Here is a 23636-nt window from a genome sequence, read left to right on the forward strand (position 1 = left end):
TGTTCATTCATAGTTTTGATGCCTTCAGTGAGAATCTACAATGTAAATAGTCATGAAAAAGAAACGCATTGAATGAGAAGGTGTGTCCAAACTTTTGGCCTGTACTGTATATCTTTCTAATTTCCCCGAGAGGGATTAAACGATAACTGTGTGAGTGATGGACCTGGTTATACGTGTTAATCATTGAAACCCTGGTGGTCATTTTATCCAGTTTATTCTTCTTCTTCTTCTTGAGATTTATATTCTAGTCTTATTGTTGTAACTTTTAGATTTGCTCAATACGTACGTGTTCATCTTGGTCACGTTCAGTTTTCTGTTTTCATTTTGTTGTGTGAACACTTTGGGCTGAGAGGTCTGTAAATAAAAGTGAGTTGAGTCAAAGTACTTCTTTATTCATTTATTTCTACTGTTGTTTCTCTCTCTCCTTTCTTCCTTTATTTCATTCTCTCTTTACTTGTTTCATTCTTTCTGTCCTTGTTTCATTCTTTCTTTACTTCTTTCTTTCGGTCTTTGTTTCTTTACCTTCTTTCCTTCTTTCTTTCTGTCTTTGTTTTTTTTTTTTTTTTTTTTTTTTTTTTTTTTTTTTTTTTTTTTTTTTTTTTTTTTTTTTTTTTTTTTTTTTTTTTTTTTTTTTTTTTTTTTTTTTTTTTTTTTTTTTTTTTTTTTTTTTTTTTTTTTTTTTTTCCTTGTTCACTTTCTTTCTTTATTTCTGTCTCTGGTTGCTTCTTTCTTTCCTTGTCTCTGGTTGCTTCTTTCTTTCCTTGTTTCCTTGTTTCTTTCTTTCTCTCTCTCTCTTTCTTTCTTTCTGTCCGTGTCTCTGGTTGCTTCTTTCTTTCCTTGTTTCTTTCTTTCCTTCTTTCTTTCTTTGTTTCTTTCTGTCCTTGTCTCTGGTTGCTTCTTTCTTTCTTTCTTTCTTTCTTTCTTTCTTTCTTTCCTTGTTTCCTAGTTCATTTGATTCTTGTTTTCTATCTTTCTTGACTAAAAGTACCATCCACGTCCCATCAGATGTCAGTAATCCTCCCAACATGTTTCTATAGTAACTGCAGCCCGACAGACGCATTCAGGGATGAAAGAGTCTCGTCTTTTTTGTCTCTTCAGCCAATCGGACACCTGCCAACAACAGCTGACTCCGTAGTGTCACACAATGTGTTTGTGCTCAGACCAGCAGTCGGTTCTGTTATTTGCTGGATGGACGCGCGGCACAGCGGACAGGGAAGCTGCGTAGTGTAATATTTTAACGAAAAACCTGCGAGACAGTTTGAAGATAAGCAGCTGACGTTGGGACGGCTTCCTGCTGAGAGGCAGCATGTGGGAGGAGAGCTTCGACACCGAGCAGTAAGTCACCGCTTCAAAACAACCGGAGAGACTTTCTGGTTCTGGTCTCACGTTCAGGCAGATTAGTGACAACAGCACGGGCCTATAGCTCTGGGTCTACAAGGGGCGAGATCTCCAACTGTCTAGAGAGGTCCCGGGACATATCTGCATATATCGAGAAAAGTGACAAAAAAATATTATAGAATATATAGAAAACAAACTGGAAAAAAATGTTTTAAAAAAAGGGCTAAAATACTATGTAAAAAAACCTAAAAAAAAAGGCAACAAAAACTCAGAAAAATAAACCTCCAGAAAGGCGACAAAAACGTAGAGAAAAGATAAAATCATGAAAAAGCAACATTAAAACAATTGAAGAAAAAAAAACTGGAAAAAAATGAGAAAAAAAGTTTTAAAAAAGGGCTAAAATACTATGGGAAAAAAAATGAAAAAAGGCAACATAAACCTCTAGAAAGGTGACCAAAAACAGAAAAATGTCCCAAAAAAAACTTGAAAAAAATCAACAAAAACCTTATTTAAAAAAAAAGAAGCAACAAAACATTAAAAAAATGAGATTTTCTTTTTTTTAAAAGGGCTAAAATACAATAGGGAAATAATCTCATAAAAGGCAACAAAAGTTTGGTAAAAATTGTCCAGAAAAAAGTGAGAAAAACAGAAAAAAATAGACAAAAACGCTGAAAGGAGCGTCAAAAACTTTGGAAAAACATTTGAAAAAAAAAATCAGCAAAAAGCAACAGATGTTGGAAAAACTTTCCAAAAAAAGAAAAAGAGGACAAAACACACACAAAAAACTGAAAGAAAGACTCAAAACTCAAGAAAGAAGCAAAAAAAAACTTTGAAAAATAAACCTTCAAAAAACAAAAACCTTGAAAAAAGCAACAAAAACCTCATAAAAAAAAAAAATCAACCAAAACATAAAAAAATGTCCCAAATTCTTGTGTAAATTACGCCTATACGGACAACAGGATGGACAGACAAGCAACACATGCACCACTCGCTCTTCTCATTTCTGGTCAGAGAACTAAAACCCTCGAAGATCCAATTTCAAAATAAAATTCACTTCTCACTTCTGCATTTGGTTTATTGGTCAACGTTTCGGCCGAGCCACGGGTCTTGTTCCCTGGGACCGAAATGTCAACCGATAAACCAAATGCGGATGTGAGAAATGTGTGCAGGAATTTCTTTTTGAACACAGAGTAGTGACAGATATTACATTAAATGGCCTTAATTCGGAGTAACTGCACTCACAAGGAAGGACGATGTCAGAATTTCTCTCAGACTCAACTGATGCAGCAGCCAAGGTACTGACAAGGGCCAGGAGATATGACCACATACAGTCATGTGAAAAAATTAGGACACCCGTGCTAAAGTTGACTAAAAAGAGGAATAAAAAAGTCATCTTTTGAAATTGATCTTAATGCCTTAATTACAAAAATTTGGAAAAATCCAACCTTTAAGGACACCAATTTTCTTTGTGAATGAATAATGTATCGGGAATAAATAAATGATCTTCCTTAAAATACAGGAGGCATAAGTGAGTACACCCCTATGTTAAATTCCCATAGATGTAGGCAGATTTTTATTTTTAAAGGTCAGTTATTTCATGGATCAGGATACTATGCATCCTGATAAAGCTCCCTTGGTCTTTGGAATTAAAATAGCCCCCCCACATCATCACATACCGTTCACCATACCCCCCACATCATCACATACCCTTCACCATACCCCCCACATCATCACATACCGTTCACCATACCCCCACATCATCACATAGCCTTCACCATACCCCCACATCATCACATAGCCTTCACCATACCCCCACATCATCACATACCCTTCACCATACCCCCACATCATCACATACCGTTCACCATACCTAAAGAGTGGCATGGTTTTATGTCGGTTAACCTAATAGCTGGTTTGATTTACATTGAGAGATGATTTTATGGAAAGTACCCCACAAAATTGGTGTCCTTAAAGATTGGATTTTTCTTCATTTTTTTAATTAAGGCATTAAGATCAATTTGCAAAAGATGATTTTTGTATTCTTCTTTTTAGTCAACTTTAGCATGGGTGTCTTAATTTTTTCACATGACTGTAACTCCTGTCTTAACCTCACTCCACTGGCTACCCATACAAGCAAGAACAGATTTTAAAATCCTCCTTTTAACCTAAAAATCGTTGAATGGCCTTGCACCCTCATACCTAGCCGAACTGATTAACCCCTATACCCCGCACAACCACTCCACCCCCTGGGTACCAATCTTTTAGAAATCAAAAAGATATCGGCAGGCCACCTCTGGAATAACCTTCTGTTGTATGTCAGAGTAGCCAGCTCTATCACCACTTTTAAATCAAAACTTATGGACCATCATTATGACTTCCTCTATCTTTTGTTTTTACCCATGTACCACTTTTCATTTCATTTTCATGTACCTATACCTATATATCCACTATGATTTTAATGTATTTTTTTTATTTGTTATCCTAACTTCTACTGAATTCCCTGTTGTACAGTGTTTTGAGACCATGTCTTATGGTGATATTGCACTTGAAATAAAATAAAATTGAATTATACTTAAGAAAAGCTTAAATGAAATGCACATAATATTACGACCTTCTTCCCAAAAAGACAATATTCAGACTGAGCTGTTTACACAGCTAATGAAAGTGAATATTTCACTAATATTCCCGTTTACTTCCAGCCGTGCAAACTAGGATTTTTTCAAAAAGTTTTCCAGCAGTGTCTCCCTCTTTTATTCCTTCAAACACTGGCCCGTTTTGATTATTGGGAGGGTCGTAACCCCCATCCCCCTCCGTAAATTACGCCTATGAATTCGTATATTCTCTGCTGACAAAACTTTGACATAAACTGTGATTGAATCAACATCCTCTGATCTAAACTATTAGTCAAAATAATTCATAATTTCTGCTTTTTTTAAACTAAAAAATGAGGTTTAATGTCATATAAATTAGGTTTATTGACTATGAATTTAAAAAAAGCATTAAAAAAAGCATCAAAACGTCTGAAAAAGCGCCAAAAAAAGTTACATTTCAATTTCAACAACAAGTTCATGGTTCAATTGGCAACCCTAATATAAACTGGAAAAAGATAATGTTATTAAGCTCTCCTACGAACTGGAACTGGGTTAGCAGAATGTGTATTCTTGCTAAATGTATACGGTGTGTGTTTCTGTCTACATGTCGACCAGTGAGGTCGGCTGTAAGCTGGACTACTCGCCAGTGTCCTGGCGGGAATATTTTGACCAGATGGAGGACGTGAGCGTGGGGCCGGCCGACAGCAGAGACGTCTTCAGGATTTATAAAGCGGGAAACGACGGACCGCTGCTGGTTCTGCTCCACGGTGGAGGACACTCGGCTCTGTCCTGGGCCGTCTTCACCGTGAGTATCCAGCTCCAGTCAGCCAACCGATCGCTCGATCGATCGATGGCGACTACGTCCTGATGTCTGTGTTTTTCTGTGTTGCAGACAGCGATCGCCAGCAGAGTGACCTGCAGGGTACTCGCCATGGACCTGAGGGGTCACGGTAAAGAATTTTAGGGAGTTTTTTTAACACCCATAGTTTGTTTGCAGCCTGGCTTTTCCTTAGTCTCATCATACCACAACTAGCCTGGCTCCGCCCTTCTACGTACTTCCGCTCAATTTTCATTTTCCTTCACTACTCCATCTGGGTTTGCGGTATATTCTTGGGTTTTCTCCGGTCAAATCTTTACCGGTCCAATCAGTGAACAGAGGGAGTGGCTGAGAACGATGATGTTGAAGTTGTGTGCTAGTTTGAGTTGTAGTTCCGTAATGGAGAGCGGAGAAAGATGCGAGCGAAGCCATTCGGTGCGTTGTGGCAACACTGCCGAATATCCAGAAGTTAAAGCCCGAGCAAGAACAATCTTTACTGAGCTGTGTTGGTGGCCATGATGTTGTGGCCCTCCTCCCCCACGGGGGTTCAGGAACAGTTTGATTTTCCAGCTCGCTCCGTTAGTGGTGAAGGAGTTGGCTAAGGCTAGCGCTAGCGATGCTAAGCCAACGTCACGATCAAACGTTAGCGATTTGTTAGAGTGGCTCTGGGCAGATCCAATAGTTTTAAACTTCAAGGAAGGTAACACGTGTCAATGGAGAGTGGCCAGACTCTCTGTACAAATGAAATGTACCAGAGTCTGGTAGGACCAGGCTAGTTTTTGTTTTTGTTTGCTGTGGTCTGAATCAATTCATGAGTTCATAAACTTAGAGCGATGTACCCTTCGGATCGGTTTCGTTTCACATGGAGAAACATCCAAGCTTACGAAAGATGCGTCACTAGAAACGCAAGAACGCTCACTCTCCTTATTGGTCAGAAATGTCTTGGGGGCGGGAGCAAGAAAGTAAACACAGGAAGAAGGTCCTGTGTTGTGGACTAGTGCATATTTCCTGCATCTCCATGGTCAAAGCAGCTCATTTCATATAAATAATCAGACATTGCGCATGTTTTGTTCGCTTTTGGAGTGCATCCAAGTGCGACTGATGCATTCACAGCTGCCCAAATGAACCGCACCAAAGGGGGAAAGCAAACTCTGGTGCGATTCAACCAAAGTAAATGAGGCCGGTGTGAAAGACCCCATGTTTTTGGTCATTTAGACAACTTTGGGAGAAATATAGATGCAACAACATACATGCAAAGAAGTTGATTTTGTTGAAGTTGTGTTGGTGTCAGTGGTTCTGAAATGGATTAGTCCATTTGGACGACAGCAGTGATGGGTAAAATAGACTCGCATTCTTGTTTTTTTGACTCTGTCTGAAATGATTCCTTGAGAAACTGGATTAATAAAAATCATAGATGCAAATTCTTTGCATTGAAGCTTCGTTTTATCCATATAACTATTTACAGGGCACTGTGTTTATGTGTCACTGAAGACTATTACTGTTGTAAAACAAGCATACCGTGGACCAAGCTTCTCTGCCACAAAATAGATGAGAAAGGTCTACCTGCTTAAACATTAAATACATTTCGTGCCCTATCTTGCACACGGCGCAGCGCAGCGCAAGGCCAGACTCAAGTGTCTTTGCTAGTTTAAGACCGACGCAGTTGTCAATTTCCCTTCCAGCGCCCGCGTCATTAAAATAACAAATGCACCTGCACCCATGTATGCGCCCATGGGCGTGCTGGTCTTACAGGGAAGTGTGTTCAGGTGCATTCTGGGCGTATTGTTATCTTGAGACAAAAACTGGTCTAAAGTCAATAGCGCAGCATTTCATTGTTATTTTAACAGCAAATAAGTAAAATGCGTCTATTGACTCGTGCACACTATGCTTGTTACACACACATGCAGAAGATTAAAAATAAAAACATAATGGTGCAAATCCTCCATCATAACAGCAATGCTCCAAGGTCCAAACGCGCCTGGCTTTTAAAGGGAATGGGAGATGACACTCTGATTGATTTATTGCACGTTTCGCCCAAAACACACCTATGAATTAATGAAGACACTAAGTACAACCCTTTTGAACCATGCACCCGGCGCACGGACCATTTTTTCCGCCATCAAACTAGCAAAAGTGGATTTGGACATGCCCTAAACACACCTGCATAAGGCGCTTCGCGCCGTGCACTTAAATCGTTAAAATAGGGCCCTTTATCAGTCTCCATGTCTGGTTTTAGTGTAGAGCACTTTGAGTCAAGTCATTATGAGGATTTTTTCTTTTTTTTTTAATCTCTTTTAAGGTGATACCCTGGTCCGCCAATCAGACGACTTCTCAACTCAAACCATGTCCAGGTAACAGCATGCGAAACACAAACACAAATTTCCAGCTTCCATGAATCCTTGTACCTCAAATTAACAACAATCAAGCTCAACAGTGGGGTTTTGAAAGTAAAATTCCCATTCATTTTCTCTATAAGGATTTAGATGATCAGAATAAGATAGAAGTTCAGATATTATGGCCGATACGCTCCGAGTGAAAACCATCCGAGGCAGACTGACTACGAGCTCCGAGGATGTGAAGCGAATGTTTCTGCCTCTGTAGAAGCTAGAAGTCCGTATGAAATCGAGGACTGCCCATTTCTCCGACCTCTCAATAACCCGAAAAATTCCCTTTGGTGGCGAAATTACAAATCCCACTATGGCCACACCAAGACCCGCCCTACTAATCAGCTCGATTGGTTGGTGTTAGGCATTTGACCTCAAGTGGTTAAGGTTAGGTTAGCCGATTGGTCAGGGGATAGGACCTGAACAAATGGGGTTAGGTTACCTTGCGTGAGCATGGACGCCTGTCCGATAAATGCTATTGAAGGGCGGGTCTTGGCGTGGCCTTAGAGGGATTTGTAATATCGCTGGTGTACGTCTGACTACTGGGCTGTAGGACCAAAGGGAATTTTTCAAGTTATTTAGAGGTCAATGGAGACAATGGAGCATCGGAGAAATGACATGGCACCATGAAATCAACCTCATTTTAAGAAAAACACATTATATTCGCATTGTCATGGATACTACACTACCCACAATTCTAATCATAACAGCAATGTCTCTGATTGGAGGAGGTCGTTGTTACCATGGAAAAGTTTACCGCAAACACACGAAACCCACTAGCTGCTACCACTGAAATCTATGATAGTTGATAGTTGCTGTACGAAGTCTTATACCTTTGCCTTCTTTGCGGTTTTTAAAATGTCCTTTTGCGCCAAATCAAACGTTTTCATGGGCCAGATTTATCTCGTAGTTGGTGGGCTTGGTTCCAGGCTTAAAACTCTGTATATCAGCGTTTAATAATACGTAAACGGAGATGGTGAACGGGGAAAATTACTGCCGGAACCAGAGCCGTTCAAAAGGTGGGCGGTCACTGTTAAGCTCTTCGCCCTGCAAACTAAAGAGGGTAGTTCTTGAGTGACTATCTGCTTCTACCACTGTTTGCTCCGCCCCTTTCAGCGATATAGCCAATGTGATTGGAGCCTGCTACGGTGAAGCTCCTCCCCCCATCGTCCTGATTGGCCACGGCGTTGGCGGGGCGATCGCAGTGCATACAGCCAGCAACATGCTGCTACCGACCACTGTGGGCCTGGTGGCTATAGACGTCGTGGAAGGTGAGAACGGGTTTTCATTATTTTTTTTTTTATGTTTACAAATATCTACTTCACTGGGCTTCTTTTTTCTCCTGAAGGCAGTGCAACGGAGGCACTCCATAGCATACAGAACTTCTTGAAAGGAAGACCAAAGTCCTTCAAGTCCATGGACCACGCTATAGAGTGGAGGTGAGCATTTAAGGCCCAATGTAGTTTCGCTCTGCCAGCTCTATCTCCACAGCACTGTGAAGGAAGGTCTGGCTACACCACAGATGCATTCTCAGATGGGGGGGGACACTGGGTAGTTTGCATTTCTTTAAACCAATCACAATCGTCCTGGGCGGCGCTAAGCTCCGGACGCAGCAATGGTGGCTCTGCAAAATAGTCTCGGTAAGGAACTTGTTTTGGGGGAACATTTGCAACCCGCAAAAGTATACGCTCTGTGTGTTGCCATTCTCAAACTCTGTACTCTTCAAACTTTGAGCCATCAGGCTACACTACACTACACAATATCAAGTTTTGAAGAAAATGTGGACGGTGCAACAAGGCAGGCCTGCATGGTTCTTTCGGGGAATGATTGTAAAGATTTACAAATAATATGTTATGGGCATTTCCTGTCTAACTGGGACGTTTTGGGACTGATTGGTGGGATTGTTGTGGACGAAGTACACACAGAGATACACTGGTAAGAGCCAATGAGGTTTAACCATGTATCAGCTAATTTAAATAGGTCACGTTACTGTATTGTGTCAACAGTTAACTTCATTTAATACTGTATGCAGCGTTGTCTTTTGCGGTGTGAAAATGTTCCACCTAAACAAGTTCCTGCCCTATTTCACTGCGTCCGGAGAGTTTTTTTTTTTCTTCTTTCTTTTATTCCAGAACACATCGGTGTTGTAGCCAGACCTTACTCCACAGCGCTGTGGAGATAGAGCTGGCAATGTGAGACTACAGAGCCTTCAACCACTGGCTCCACTCACAAAGCTCAGCTCCAAACTGGACCACCAACAAGTCTTTTTCTTTATCCTTTCAGCGTCAAGAGCGGGCAAATCAGGAACCTGGAAGCTGCCCGAGTCTCAATGGTTGGTCAGATCAAAAGGTAGGCTGGCTCTGATTGGTTAAATTTTTTGTTGAAACTGTATCGTATTTCGTCTCAAATGAAAGCCGGGTCTCAAATACAAGCCAGTGGGGGAAAAAAAAAATACATGGGTGGATGAACAGAGTCCGAAATAAACACTCACCAGTCGCCAAATGCAGGTCAATTTTCCGTTTGGTGAGTAAATCTCAGGTGTTTTCACTTTGGTGAAGCTGCAGCTACTTTCTTCTGCTGTCTGCATGTCGGAGCTTTGCGGGAGCGGGCCGAAACACAAACACTGGCGTGCACACACCGGAATGCCAGCCACCACGTCACTTCTGTTTACTGATAGCTAGCGTTTACCTCAGACTAATTAATTAGCTAGTAAGTGGCGATTTTTGGTAGCCTGGGTAAGCCCTGACGAACTTCCGGCAAATTTAAGATTTGCTCTGCAAGTCAGTCTGGCCGAGAGCCCATTCAAGCCCATTTCCAATTTTTCCAAATCGAGGCACCAATCACAACCGTTGAGCCAATACACGATGAAGATACGGCAAGCAGCTTTTTGTTTACATTCAACATGACGGCCACTGAAGCGCAGCGTCACCCGGATTGTTGGTCTGATTGGTTTTAGGTCTATCCAAATGCGCCCAGAGGCATTTGAGCGGTGTCCATTGGTGACGGCCTCTTTGGAAATGGGCTGTGAATGAACCTTTCCCAGACCCACTCTCAGTTACAACTGAGAAGGGTCTGGTGTCAACCAGGTTAGATTTTTTTGGCAGCCAGCCTTCGAAAAGAAAGCACAATGAAATTAAATGTTAAGCGATCATTAACCGTTGCAAGCAGGAAACGGAGTCTCAGTTCCCCCTGTCCAGGAGGCTCTGACACACTCTCCGCACTCCGTGTCCGCGGACAGCTGTAGGCTTGTACCGGTGTTGATGTTCTGTGCATTGTCGGACACACACAGCCACTTTCCTGAAACCGCTTGCGGGACTGTCACAAGTCCACAGCGGCCCGCGGCACACAAATTTGAGAGTTTACGGTATTTTATATCACATTAGGTTCTGTATTCTTAGATGTAAAGACAAAGAAAAAAAAGATTATCGACAATAAGTCAGGTTTTTGACACCTTTTCTCATTCATTGTGTTTCTTTTTTTTTTCATGACTATTTACATTGTAGATTTCTATCAATAAATGAATGAATTATATAAAAATATTAACAAAAAGTGTGAAAATACGAAACATGTCTTATATTTTAGATTCCTCAAAGTAGCCACCCTTTGCTTTTTGATAACTCTGCAAACCCTTGGTGTTCTCTCAATGAGCTTCATGAGGTAGTCATCTGAAATGGTTTTACCTTCACAGGTGTGCTTTGTCAGGGTTAATTAGTGGAATTTTTTCCCTTATTAATAAAAAAGCAAAGGGTGGGTACTTTGAGGAATCTAAAATATAAGACATGTTTTCAGTTATTTCACACTTTTTGGTTAAGTACATAATTCCATATGTGTTCATTCATAGTTTTGATGCTTTCAGTGAGAATCTACAATGTAAATAGTCATGAAAATAAAAAGGAAACGCATTGAATGAGAATGTGTGTCCAAACTTTTGGCCTGTACTGTATATAACAGATTATTACATCAGAACCAAACTTGACTTTGGCCAACTAAACTCACCCAAACTTGCTTTGTATCATTTCCTTTCTCCTCTCACTTCTGGCTTTATTAGATGTGAGGTGGAGGTGGCCAGCCCGGTGACCGACGTGGTCGTCGAGAGTAACGAAGAGTTCTACGATCAGAAATACGTCAACGACAAAGAAAATGCCGCCTCAGAGGTGAGCCTCAGCGAAGGCAAAAACAACAGCGAGGAACAACTGATGGTAAAGGAATACAATAAGTAATTCAAAGTAAAAATGCAACAAACTAAAATGCCACGTAAAACATATGCAATTCATTCATAACCACGGCACTGTGGAGGCTCCTCTGGCACCACCTACAGCCTATAGTGCGATTTACAAAAATCCACCACTTCCTGTTCAGATGCACCAATCAGGGCTGGGGGGGGGGGGTGTCTAACTGCGTGTCAATCACTGCTCATGCACACGCATTCATTCTCTGTTGTGGGGGGAGGGGCTTAGGAGAGACCGTTTTGGACTTTAGCGGAAATGGTGGGAGGGACTGAGAAGTTGTTGATGTTAAAAAAAAATTGCTAAGTCCTGGATCTTCACAATCCAACCTACAGCACCTTTAAGACTATCAGCTCCACACAACTCTCTCTGTATTTGTCAGCGTGACTATGTTCAGAAGATTGTGTCGTCCGGCGACTTTCCCGCGCAGAACCTCGAGCGAAGATACTGACCTCTTCTGAAGAGTCCATCGTGTTTTTTTTAATCCTCCGTGTCCTCCTTGGCTACTAGCAACGTGGATGCGCCGACAGTTTTGTTGTCATTACTTAGAATTCCTCATGGGGGCGACAGAAACAACGCACTACAGCTTTAAAATAGACCTGAACTTGAACTTTGACTCTCTCACTGTGTGATTGTACTTCATCAAAGTTAACCGGAACATTTTTTGTCGCCTGGAAATGTCTTGTTGTTCAGCGCTCTGCCAACCACGCCAGCTAGCGGTAACTTAAGGGAAAGTTTGCGGATTTTCTGTACTGCCGTACATGCGCCAAATTTTCAGTTTGGTGAGTAAATGGCGATGGCGAGTTAATGTTTGAACCAAAATTCTGTTTTTTTCAGTCTTTATTTTGGTGAAATCGCTAAAAATCTGTTCCTCCGCTGTCTCCACATCAGAGCACGCACAAACACACAAACAATGACGCAAACACACACTGACGCAAACACACACTGACACAAACACACACTGACACAAACACACCCGCACACACCAGACGCCAGCCACCACATCACTTCTGTTTACTGATAGCTAGCGTTTACCTCAGGCTAATTAATTAGCCAGTATGTGGCCATTTTTTGGCAGGAGTCAGCCAGTCTTCCAAAAGAAAGCACGATGAAAACAGAAGATGAACCAGCCGGACTCACAACAACAAACAGAAAGTTTGGTGATGTATGATTAAAAAACAACAACAATTTTATATTTTGACCGGTAAAAAGATGCTTGGCCGATGGATTTTTACATCTACCCGCCAACTTGGCCAGGGCATCAAAAAGTTATTTACTTTTAGGGGAGTAAGAAAAAAAATCGATACACTTGAGTATCGCGATATTTTGCATAGCAATACTATATAGATTTTCAAAAAAGCAATATCGATTTAAAAAAAACTTTTAGTTTTATGTGCAAAAATATTCATGTAAGACAGTGTTTTATGTTTATCTTGTGTTTAAACCCCCTACCGCTAGATGGCTATGCTGAGACGCACCACTAGTGTACTTGCCTAACAGTGTCTAACAGTGTCTAACAGTAACTAACAGTGCCTGGCAGGACCTAACAGGGCCTAACAGTGTCTAACAGTAACTAACAGTGTCTAACAGTGTCCTACAGTGCCTAACAGTGTCTAACAGTGTCTAACAGTAACTAACAGTGCCTGGCAGGACCTAACAGGGCCTAACAGTGTCTAACAGTAACTAACAGTGTCTAACAGTGTCCTACAGTGCCTAACAGTGCCTAACAGTGTCTAACAGTAACTAACAGTGCCTGGCAGGACCTAACAGTGCCTAACAGCGCCTAACAGTGCCTAACAGTGCCTAACAGTGTCTAACAGTGTCTAACAGTAACTAACAGTGTCTAACAGTAACTAACAGTGTCTAACAGTAACTAACAGTGTCTAACAGTAACTAACAGTGTCTAACAGTGTCCTACAGTGCCTAACAGTGCCTAACAGTGTCTAACAGTAACTAACAGTGCCTGGCAGGACCTAACAGTGCCTAACAGCGCCTAACAGTGCCTAACAGTGCCTAACAGTGTCTAACAGTGTCTAACAGTAACTAACAGTGCCAGGCAAGACCTAACAGTACCTAACAGTGCCTAACAGTGTCTAACAGTGTCTAACAGTAACTAACAGTGCCAGGCAAGACCTAACAGGGCCTAACAGTGCCTAACAGTGCCTGACTTTTTGCTAGAAGCTAACAATGTAGCTATGGCTGAACTTTGGCCTACTTTAGCATATAAACATTAGCTCACTAAGAACCTGGGAACCACAATCCCAAACTGGCAGTTTGATTTTCTGTGTACTGAATTGTTTACCTAAAGTAATCTTCTTTGACTTTATGAACATCGTGTCTTTTTTTAAATATTAGAATTTCTAAAATTATACTTAAAAAAGAAATCCCAATATATCGCCTTATGCACATTATCGCAATATATTGCAATATATTGAATCGTAACCATGTATCGTAATACGTATCATATCGCCCAGATTCTTGCCAATACACAGCCCTAGTTACTTTGCCGGTAAATCTCCGCTGGATGACTCGCCTCAGGGGGTGAAAATCGGCAACTTTCCCACTTTAGCGTTTAGCGCCATGAAACCATAAACAACACTGGTTTAGCTGAGTCATCCTCTCCAGCTCCAGCCTCTCTGGTTTAGCTGAGTCATCCTCCCCAGCTCCACCCTCTCTCGTCAAACACTGTCACATTCAAAAAACCAAGATGACGGACAAATTGCCAAACTCGAGGCCTCAAAGCACAATTATTTACAGTCTATAAACCTAAAACAAGCAGACAGTATAACTTGATTTGTTCCAATTCTTTAATTTCCTGTATCTCAAATGCACACGAATGTCTTCGTGTTTTTTTGTTGTTGTCCTATTGTCTGTTTTATTACAAAGATCATTAATGAACCACGGTGTGTATCTATGTTTAAGAGTGTGTACATGTGGCGTATCGACCTGTCAAAGTCAGAGAAGTATTGGGACGGATGGTTTAGAGGAACCTCCAACCTCTTCCTGGCTTGCAACCTGCCCAAACTCCTGCTATTGGCCGGTAGGTATTTCAAAACCTGTATAGTTAGTTTAGTTAGTTTTATTTTATTTCTGCCAAGACACAGCAGGGTTTAACGTTAAAGGTGCAGTAGGTAAGCCTTATGAAACTAACTTTCTGTCATATCTGCTGAAACTGACCCTATGTTCCAGTAGAACTACATGAATCTGGCTCCTCTGGCTCCACCTACAGCCTGTAGTGTGATTTGCAAAAATCCAACTGCTCCCTGTTCAGATGCACCAATCAGGGCCAGGGGGGGGGGGGTGTCTAACTGCGTGTCAATCACTGCTCATGCACACGCATTCATTCTCCCTTGTGGGGGGAGGGGCTTAGGAGACCGTTTTGGGCTTCAGCGGAAATGGGGGCAGGGACTGAGACGTTGTTGATGTTCAAATTCTTTGGCTAAATCCTGGATCTTCACAATCCTACCTACAGCACCTTTAAGGGTCGCCCGATGGCCCGGGGCAAGTAAAACGCCACTTTGGGCGAGTAAATATAACAACCCAGTTGCCCGTTGGTGATATCATCGTATCGTAAATTACATCATCGCTCTCTTGCCGCAGTCGGAGAATGCTTGTTGAATTATTTAAAGCAACACTGGAGAACCTTTCCCGCTTCGGTCCCCCTACAGGTTGGAAGCTGAATTGTCCCATTATGTCTCATTGGAACTACAGATCCGCTACCCGATCTGGCAAGCTTGCGTAGCGCCATTATAGCCGGTAGAGGGCCGCAAATGGCGCTTTTCCATTACATGGTACCTGCTCGACTCACCTCGACTCTACTCGCCTTTTTTGGTTTTCCATTACGAAAAAAAGTCCCTGGTTCCAAGCGAGCTGAGGCGATACCAAAAGGTGAGGTGAAAAGCGACAGAGGGTCCTGAACGAACGCGCCATTTTTAAATAGTTTAGCCAGCTGTGTTTTTTTTTTTGCTGCCTCCAGCTTCATTTGAAACTAAATGTGTCTTCTGGCTGTGGCGACAACAACACACCTTCCACGTTCTGTGTGTGTGTGTCGCGTTAGGTCACGGCAGTTTACTTGCGGCGCCGCAATGACGACCAGCCGCGCTGAGGCCGTACTAAAATCTGCAATGGAAAATGGACATCGCATCAAGTTGAGTCGAGGCGAGCAGGTACCATGTGATGGAAAAACGCCATAAGCGAATGCAGAAGTGCCGTTCACCCTGTTACGAGTTGATGAACCACTGAAACGATTTTGGAAACATTATTTTAAAAAGGTACAAAATGTTCTCTAGTGTTGCTTTAATTAAATGATGATGCTTGACTTTTTTTTTTTCGTCATATTTTTTTACGCTTTGGCGCTTTCAAGGTTCTTGACTTTTGTTCGATATTTTTTTGACATTTTTGTTTACGTTTCTTGACGGGTTGACACTTTTTTCAACCCTTTTTTCTGCACATTTTGACATATTTTTTCAATGTTTTCCCCGCCTATTTTTTTACGCTTTTTGACTTTTCTTTTCGAAGTTCTCAGCGTTTTTCTTTCACACTTTTTTTCCTGACAAAACCTATTTGTATATGGGCCTTAAAAAATTTACTTTGGGCCACCTTGCCCCGACCGGACAAGTGAAAAAAAAAATACTTAACGTTGAACCCTGAACAGACATCTTCCGGTCTCGCGTACATAAATCACGTGGAGAAATAAATGATTAACAAAAACATTACAAACATCTACAGATCATATCGGTAAAGAGCTTTTCTCAAGATAACGTTTATACACGTGTGTTTGGATAAAAAGTACTACGCTTCTGTATGGAGCTGGCGTAAAATATCACCTTGAAAAGATTTTTGATATCAACAATAAGCAGTCATTTTTTTTTTGACATTTCAGTTTCTGTTTCCAGGAATCGACCGGCTGGACAGAGATCTGACTATCGGCCAGATGCAAGGTGAGACGCTGACTCGACCAACACGTTCTCACTCCCGTCGCGTAAAATACGGACAGATTATTTTAGGTGATGTTTCTATGTTTAAAAAAAAGGATCTTACTCTTTAACAAAGGTCTATCTCTGTATGGATTATTTCCATTATGTTGTCAGACACTTAGAACAATAATCTGAGCCTGTCAGCGGTAAAAACAGCACTTTTAGTGGAAGGAAATTGAAGGTGCGCAATCGCCCAATAACTTACATTGTAGCTTGTTTCTCTCGTGATCTCTCTTAATACTGGACCCATGTCAGAGATTGTTGTTACCATCAGTCACTTAGACACAAAAACATAGGAAAATAGGTTGAAAATACCCGAATTTACCCTTTAAGTAAGGGTTTGAATGCAGAACATATATTTTCATCGTGTGACTGATGTAAAGGATCTAAATCCTTCTTCCACCACTAATCCTCGGTACAAAAAACACAACTAAAAGAATTTCTGGCACCAGAAAACAGAAAACTATCAGCTCCAATTGGTTGGAGAAGTTAGAAGGGCTGATGGGAAATGTAGTCTTTGAAAAACAAAATGCCACACATAGAGAAACACCGTGATATTAGGAATATTTTCTTTTCACGGTGTGCTTCTTCACTAAAGGTGAAGGGTGCGCAGAGACGTCTCTCAAGACACACACACACACACACACACACACAGGTGTGTACACACAGATACACACATCTTGAGGCGGCAGCTCCTCTCCAGAGACAGCTGCTCCTGTCAGTCAACAACCACGCTGGAAGTGACAGCACAGGAGTGTGTGTAGCGTAAAAAATGTGTGAGAGGGTGAGTGTGGGACAGACAGTTCACAGAGTGTGTGTATATGTGTGTATATGTGTGTGTGTGTGTGTGTGTGTGTGTGTGTGTGTGTGTGTGTGTGTGTGTGTGTTTACCTGTCTCCCTGTTTGTCTCCAGGTAAATTCATGATGCAGGTGCTGCCACCCTGTGGACACGCGGTGCAAGAAAACAAACCAGACAAAGTAAGAAAACCGTTTACTGTTCATTGTCACTGGTGGAATGTAACTAAATAAAATCCTAAAGATACTTGTACTATACTTGAGTATTTCCATATGTGTACTCCACTACATCTCAGAGGGTAATATTGTACTTTTTTATTCCACTACATTTATCATTAGGGATTTAACGATACACTCAACTCACGATTTAATTCACGTTGACAATTAAGTTAAGTTGACAATATGATTTTCTCAGGATTGTTATAAGAGAATGACATGCAGACAAATGACTATCTATCTATCTATCTATCTATCTATCTATCTATCTATCTATCTATCTATCTATATATATATATATATATATATATTTAAACAACAGATGTTATATCACTAAATTAATACAAAACAACACTTTCAAATACATAAACTAAGAAGACGTAGTGAAGTAAAATCTAAAGTAGGTTACACTCTAGGATGGTAAAAAAATGCATCGCGATCCATTTTTCATCCCATCAGTTGTAATCTTTTCACATTTATATTCATTTTAAACCGATCGTTACATCCCTATTTATAATAATTATCATTTACAAGATAACTTAGTTATTGTGCAGCTCAACTAACACATTATGATGCATTGTTATCAGACAGATGGAATCTACAGATTTCTTTTTACAGTTTTCAGTGACGATCCAGAATTATAAACTGCGAAATGAAGCGGACTGTTTATTTTTTTGTTCGGGGTGGAGATGTGTTAACATTATGAGTTTTATTTTTATTTGTTTTAATTCGTTGCAGATCCTGTCTGGCCCTGACTATTATAGATGAATCTACCAAGCAGTAAAGCAGTTAAAATGGGCTCCACCTTTACCAGCTGCAACATTAAAGTTAAACATTAAAATTATAATCACTGCTTATTTTGTTGCTGTTTTGTCGCCTTCTCCAAAAAAAAATTACATCATTTTTTTGACGTTTTAATCGCCTTTTTCAAAGTTTATTTTTTGGACAATTTATTTCAAGTTTTGTAGCCTTTTTTTTTTTAGAAGTTTTTGTAGCTTTTTATTTGAGAAGTTTTTTAGTTTTTTGTTGCCTTTTTGTGTTTTTTTTCCCCCAAAAGTTGTCGTCGCTTTTTCCGACATTGTTGTCGTTCTTTAAGGTTTTTTTTTTTCACAAATATTTCGAGATTTTTGTAGCTTTTTCCAATCCATGCGGTCATGCCCATGTCCCGGTTCCTCTCTACTGTAGATAGTTGGAGATCTAAACGCCCCCCAAATGTTGAACCCAAAGTTACGCCCTTTGTTCCAGACCGGTGTCTGTCTCAGGAACAAACTCTCTCGCCAGATCTGGCAACACAGAGAAGCCAACGTCAACTAACGTTCATCGTTATGTAGCCTAGCATAAAAAACTAGGGATGCACCGATGCGACTTTTTCAGTCCTGACACCGATGCCTAGGCGTTGTGTATCTGTCTAGACTGATCTCATAAAGTGGCGTATGTACGACAAGCCAATCCGTATGCCGATTTTGCGTGTTATCAAGACACATAATCGCTTTTTAGCGTGTTAATCAACGTTGCTCGGCCGCCATTGACCTACATTACGTGTGAATTGTCGCCGTAGCGAGTAGTATGAAAGGACATAAGTCTGCAGAGGGAGGTTGTTTGAGGTGGTGTATGGGTCAAACACAGGACTTTCACCCAGGAGAGGGTGAAAGTATATTTTGATGCTAAGCACTTTTACTCAAGTACGATTTTGAATTGCAGGACTTTTACTTTCTGTTTTATGGGCCACGGTTTAAAAGATGCTCATCTCTTAAGATTCCTGCTGCCTGAACTGATATATGACTATGTTGTTTTCTTTGTGCAGGTGGCTGAAGCTGTGGCCTCCTTCCTGTTGAGACACAAGTTTGCTGAAGCCAGAAGAGAAACCAGGAGGTAAAAAGATTCAGTCCGCAGTAGCGCTTTCCTTTTCGCATCCAGAAAGCACTAGTCTATATCCACGACGTTCCTCTTCTGGGATCGCTCCGGTGCTGCCGGAGATTCCCCCAGATGTACGTCCCCTTCCTCTTCCTTTGTGTTGGCGTTCTAACCTCCGGTGGATTTAGGAGCAGGGTTCAAAATTTACTTTTTCGTCCACCAGACAAATGGCTAGTGAATGTTCAAATTTTACAAGACACTCAATATATATCCATTGTTTTTTTGGCTGGTGAGTGAAGCAAATCTACCAGCCACTATTTACCAGCATTTGGCTGGTAAATGGTGCTAATTTTCAACCCTGTTTATGAGGACTATTGTTAACTGCTCCTCAGATCTCTGCAGGGTAAATCCAGACAGCTAGCTAGACTATCTGTCCAATCTGAGGTTTCTGTTGCACGATTAAAACTACTTTTGAACATACACGTTCCACCAAAACAAGTTCTTTCGCGAGGCTATTTTGCAGCGGCACCGAGGCTCCGTTCAGCGCTTGGCTCCGTCCATGATGATTGTGATTGGTTTAAAGAAATGCCAATAAACCAGAGCACGTGTTTCTCAGAATGCTGTGTGCACTAAGATAGACTTTATTAATCCCACACTGGGGAAAGTCCTGTGCTACAGCAGCTCAAAAGAAAAATAACACAAATACACATTAAGTAGACATAGGAGGAAAAAAAATATACATAAAGTATAAGATAGAAAAATAGAATTAGTTATAATAATAATAGCCAGACCCTCCTCCGCAGCTCTGTGGAGGAAGGTCTGGGGAGGGAGACTAAGAAAGCACCGATTTACTTATGTATTTTACAAAATAAATGCCTGAAACTAAGAAAAATGTTCTCCATTCTCTCTCCAGCGCCAACTCTTTCACACGATGAGATCTGCAGGTAAGACGTTGTTCAAACACCTACAGTGTAGTACTGATAGTATTCAGATCCTTTACTCAAGGCTACAACTAACGATTATATTCATTGTCGATTAATCTGTTGATTGTTTTCTGGAATAGATTAGTTGTTTGGTTTATAAACCTCAAATCTCTTGTTTTGTCCACAACTCAAAGATATTCAGTTCAATGTCACAGAGGAGAGAAGAAACTAGAAACTATTCATATTTTAACAAGCTGGAAGCAGAGAAGTTCTACTGTTTTTCATAAAAAAATTACATAAACCCATTATCAAAATAGTTGATTTATTTATGATGTATTCAATAGTTGACTACCAGTGTTTCCCCTCAGTGGAAGACTTTGGTGCGTGTATTTGGCAGGGGGTTTGGGCAAATGTTACATTTTAAGTTAAAAAATAAGCAATTTCCCCCGTACATTTTACGTCTCTTTTTGTGTCTCTTTGTAGTGGTGTTGTGTCTCTTTTTGATCAGTTTTGTTTCCCTTTTTTTTTTGAGTCTCTGGTCATTTGGCATCCCTTTGTGGTAGTTTTGCGTCACTTTGCACCATTATTATCACCGTATCTGTGTCTAAAACGTTAGAAAAACTAGAGCAGATAATAAATGAATTACAGTCAAAAAGCTTAATGACAAAACGTAAAGCTGAAGAAGCCCAACTACAGACATTAGATCTGAGAAAAGTCTTTTATTTACATCTACTTGGCTCGGGGTGTTGCACCTAAACTTTACAGGGGCAGAGAAAAGAGAAAAGCCTGACAACTAATTGATTAATCTTTACAGCTGTACCTTTACTTTAAGTAGAAGTACAACGGTATTATTAGGAAAATTAAGCCGTAAAAGTACTCAAAGCTGAAAAAAATCAGTGTTTCATGGACATGATTTGCAGACAAAATATGAACTTTCTGACCAACTACAAGTTTACATACTGTAGCAATATTTTTCTTGGTAACTACTTCAGGCCTTAATGTTTGTTTTGAGAGAATACTGCAGGTTCTCACTTTTTAAACACTTTCTCTCTCTCTCTCAGGTTTTCTGTCAGACCAGCAAAAGAGGAGCTCTGAGATTCAGAGACCTTCACAGACCTCCCGTTTTTTATTCTTCATCCTCCTCCTTTTATCAGATGCAGCTGACGTCTCTAGTCAACACGTTCTCACTCCCATTGCGTCAAAAAGCGACGCTTGGGCAGGTGCCTTTGGCGTTTGTTATGGACGCAAAAAGTCTCCTTTAGAGTAATATTTAGACGCGCTCTGTCGGGACTAATGGCGCCACTATTTGATGCACTGGGTCGGGATGTACGTTTAACTGACGTCCCGCACGACAACGGGACAGTTAGGTTTAGGAAAAGGTCGTGGGTGTGTGGTTATAAAATGTACGTTCGGTCTTTCATACTACTCGTTAGGGGTGTGCAAAAAAATCTATTCATATTTGAATCGTGATTCAAGCTCTACCGATTCAAAATCGATTCATAGAATTACAAAAATCATTTCCTATTTATTGTATGTCTAGTACTGCAATCACAAGATAGGTAGGTAGATAGATAGATAGATAGATAGATAGATAGATAGATAGATAGATAGATAGATAGATAGATAGATAGATAGATAGATAGATAGATATAGAAACTTTATTGATCCCCAAGGGGAAATTCAAGGTCCCAGTAGCTTAAAGACATCACACACAACATACATATACATCATAAACAGGATGATAAAATAACAAATCCACATGAATAATATGGACAATAAAAGTTACTAAATAAACTAAATGTACTAAGGGATGTATAAGACAGATATATGGGAAAAGTAACTACATTTACATACTGTGAATCGTTTTTTTAAAATCAAGAATCGTTTTTGAATCGAAAATCGATATTGAATCGAATCGTGAGCCTAAATATCGGAATCGAATCTTGACATTTTCTGAATCGTACACCTCTACTATTAGTTACTGCTGCTGCTCTGCCCGGTGCATCCCATACAGACGCTAAAGGGTGATTTTTGCGTCGGTATCTGACGCTGAGAGCCACAGACCAATCGTAAGTATTTTACAAGTTGGGAGTGAGAACGGGTTGCTCTAGTTTAAACCTTGAAAGCTTGACTGTAAATCTAACAGTAGCTATGAACCATTTGTGATTGCCTGTTGTTGTGTAGTTTCTGTTCTGTTCCAATTAATACTGAGTCAAGTCAAAAAAAAGTGCTGCATTACAGATAACCAGAAGTAGGCCTACATTTGCTTTGACTTCCTCTCTCTGCCCTGAACAAATCCCAAATGCATGTTGTTGACTATTGTAGGAATATTTTATTTAGAGTATGTGTGGATGTGCTAGTTGCAATAGAGCTGTGTGCAGTGAAATTGAGGAAGTGATTAAAGGTACTCCGGGTGAACTCTTGATGCACAAAAGGTTAAGTTTAAAGCATGAAAATAGTGTAGGCTTCATACGGCATAAAAGTGCATTTTTAAAGGTTACAAGAACAAGGAGAGGAAGTTACAGTTATACCACAAACAGGCCCCAAACCCTAATGTGTGTGGTGTATGAAGATAGCAGTTTCTGCCTAGAGACAGAGGAGGACACCGGCCTGCAAGAAGAGGATAAGAACACAGGGATAGGGCAGAACGGGGCTCACAACTTGACAGAGTCTTTGCTGACCTGAGCTCCGTACACTCGTGTCTGAAGCTAGGGAAACTTAGTGTCATTTGTGAACCCACATATGTTTTGTAAACTTAACTGCTGGACTTAGTAAACTTGGCTTGATTTGAATCTATTGTCTCAGATTTGCTCTTTGAGTTCTGGTGTCATAAGTCTCATCAACAGACGCACAGGAATTAGTGTGGATAGAGTAACTGGAGTCAGATACTTAGGCCTTTGGGCCTTATTGTCTTTTTTGGTAAATATTCCCTTCACTACAAGGTACCAAAGGCGATAGGCTGGTAGCCCACATCTTCCCTGAGCCTAATCCCCAGAAAATATTTTTAAAAAGCCATTTAATGTTAATGATGACAAAACATAAGAAATAGTCAAAAGTTAAATTGAGATACTCAGTCCAAACCATGAGATACTTAGTGTACTAACGTTACTAACTTGTGATATGCTGAGTAACAATCATATGGTAGTAAGTCAAAATCACGACACAACAGTCAATAAAACTATGACTTACAAGTTCAAAATGATGGGACAGTAAACTTTGACTAAGTAAATAAAAAATTTTGACACAAAGCCAAAAATATAAATTCAAATGTTGACACACTAAGTCAATATCTCGTTATCCTTTCTTGCCAACGGTAATTAGCCTCCATACGGGGCCCTATGGTCCCACAGCCCTATGTTCTCACAGCTCTACGTTCCCTCAGCCCAATGGCCCCACAGTCTAATGGCCCCACAGTCTAATGGTCCCACAGCCCTATGTTCCCACAGCCCTATGTTCCCACAGCCCTATGTTCCCACAGCCCTATGGTCCCACAGCCCTATGTTCCCACAGCCCTAT

General features: G+C 40.7%; 1 protein-coding gene across 4 annotated transcripts; it reads left to right on the plus strand.

The window, feature by feature from the left end:
* Positions 1-1152: 1152 nt before the first annotated feature.
* LOC120572284 (protein phosphatase methylesterase 1-like) lies at positions 1153-21737 on the plus strand. 4 transcript variants are annotated; one of them, XM_039821530.1, is made up of 15 exons: positions 1153-1335; positions 4545-4734; positions 4822-4879; positions 7046-7097; positions 8247-8401; positions 8479-8569; positions 9414-9479; positions 11179-11329; positions 12435-12521; positions 14279-14396; positions 16252-16296; positions 17246-17310; positions 19148-19215; positions 20111-20141; positions 21182-21737. In XM_039821530.1, exons 1-14 carry the CDS (start codon positions 1307-1309, stop codon positions 20130-20132), a joined length of 1197 nt encoding a protein of 398 aa, XP_039677464.1. In that variant the 5' UTR covers positions 1153-1306; the 3' UTR covers positions 20133-20141; positions 21182-21737. The 4 variants fall into 4 exon arrangements, with proteins under 4 accessions (XP_039677464.1, XP_039677466.1, XP_039677467.1 ...); XM_039821532.1 differs by lacking the exon at positions 12435-12521 and having other exon boundaries at positions 4536-4734; positions 11179-11284; XM_039821533.1 differs by lacking the exon at positions 12435-12521 and having other exon boundaries at positions 11179-11284.
* The last annotated feature ends 1899 nt before the right edge of the window (positions 21738-23636 follow it).

This window comes from Perca fluviatilis, chromosome 14 (genome assembly GCF_010015445.1).
Source record: "Perca fluviatilis chromosome 14, GENO_Pfluv_1.0, whole genome shotgun sequence".
In the NCBI taxonomy this organism is placed as follows: Eukaryota; Metazoa; Chordata; class Actinopteri; order Perciformes; family Percidae; genus Perca; species Perca fluviatilis.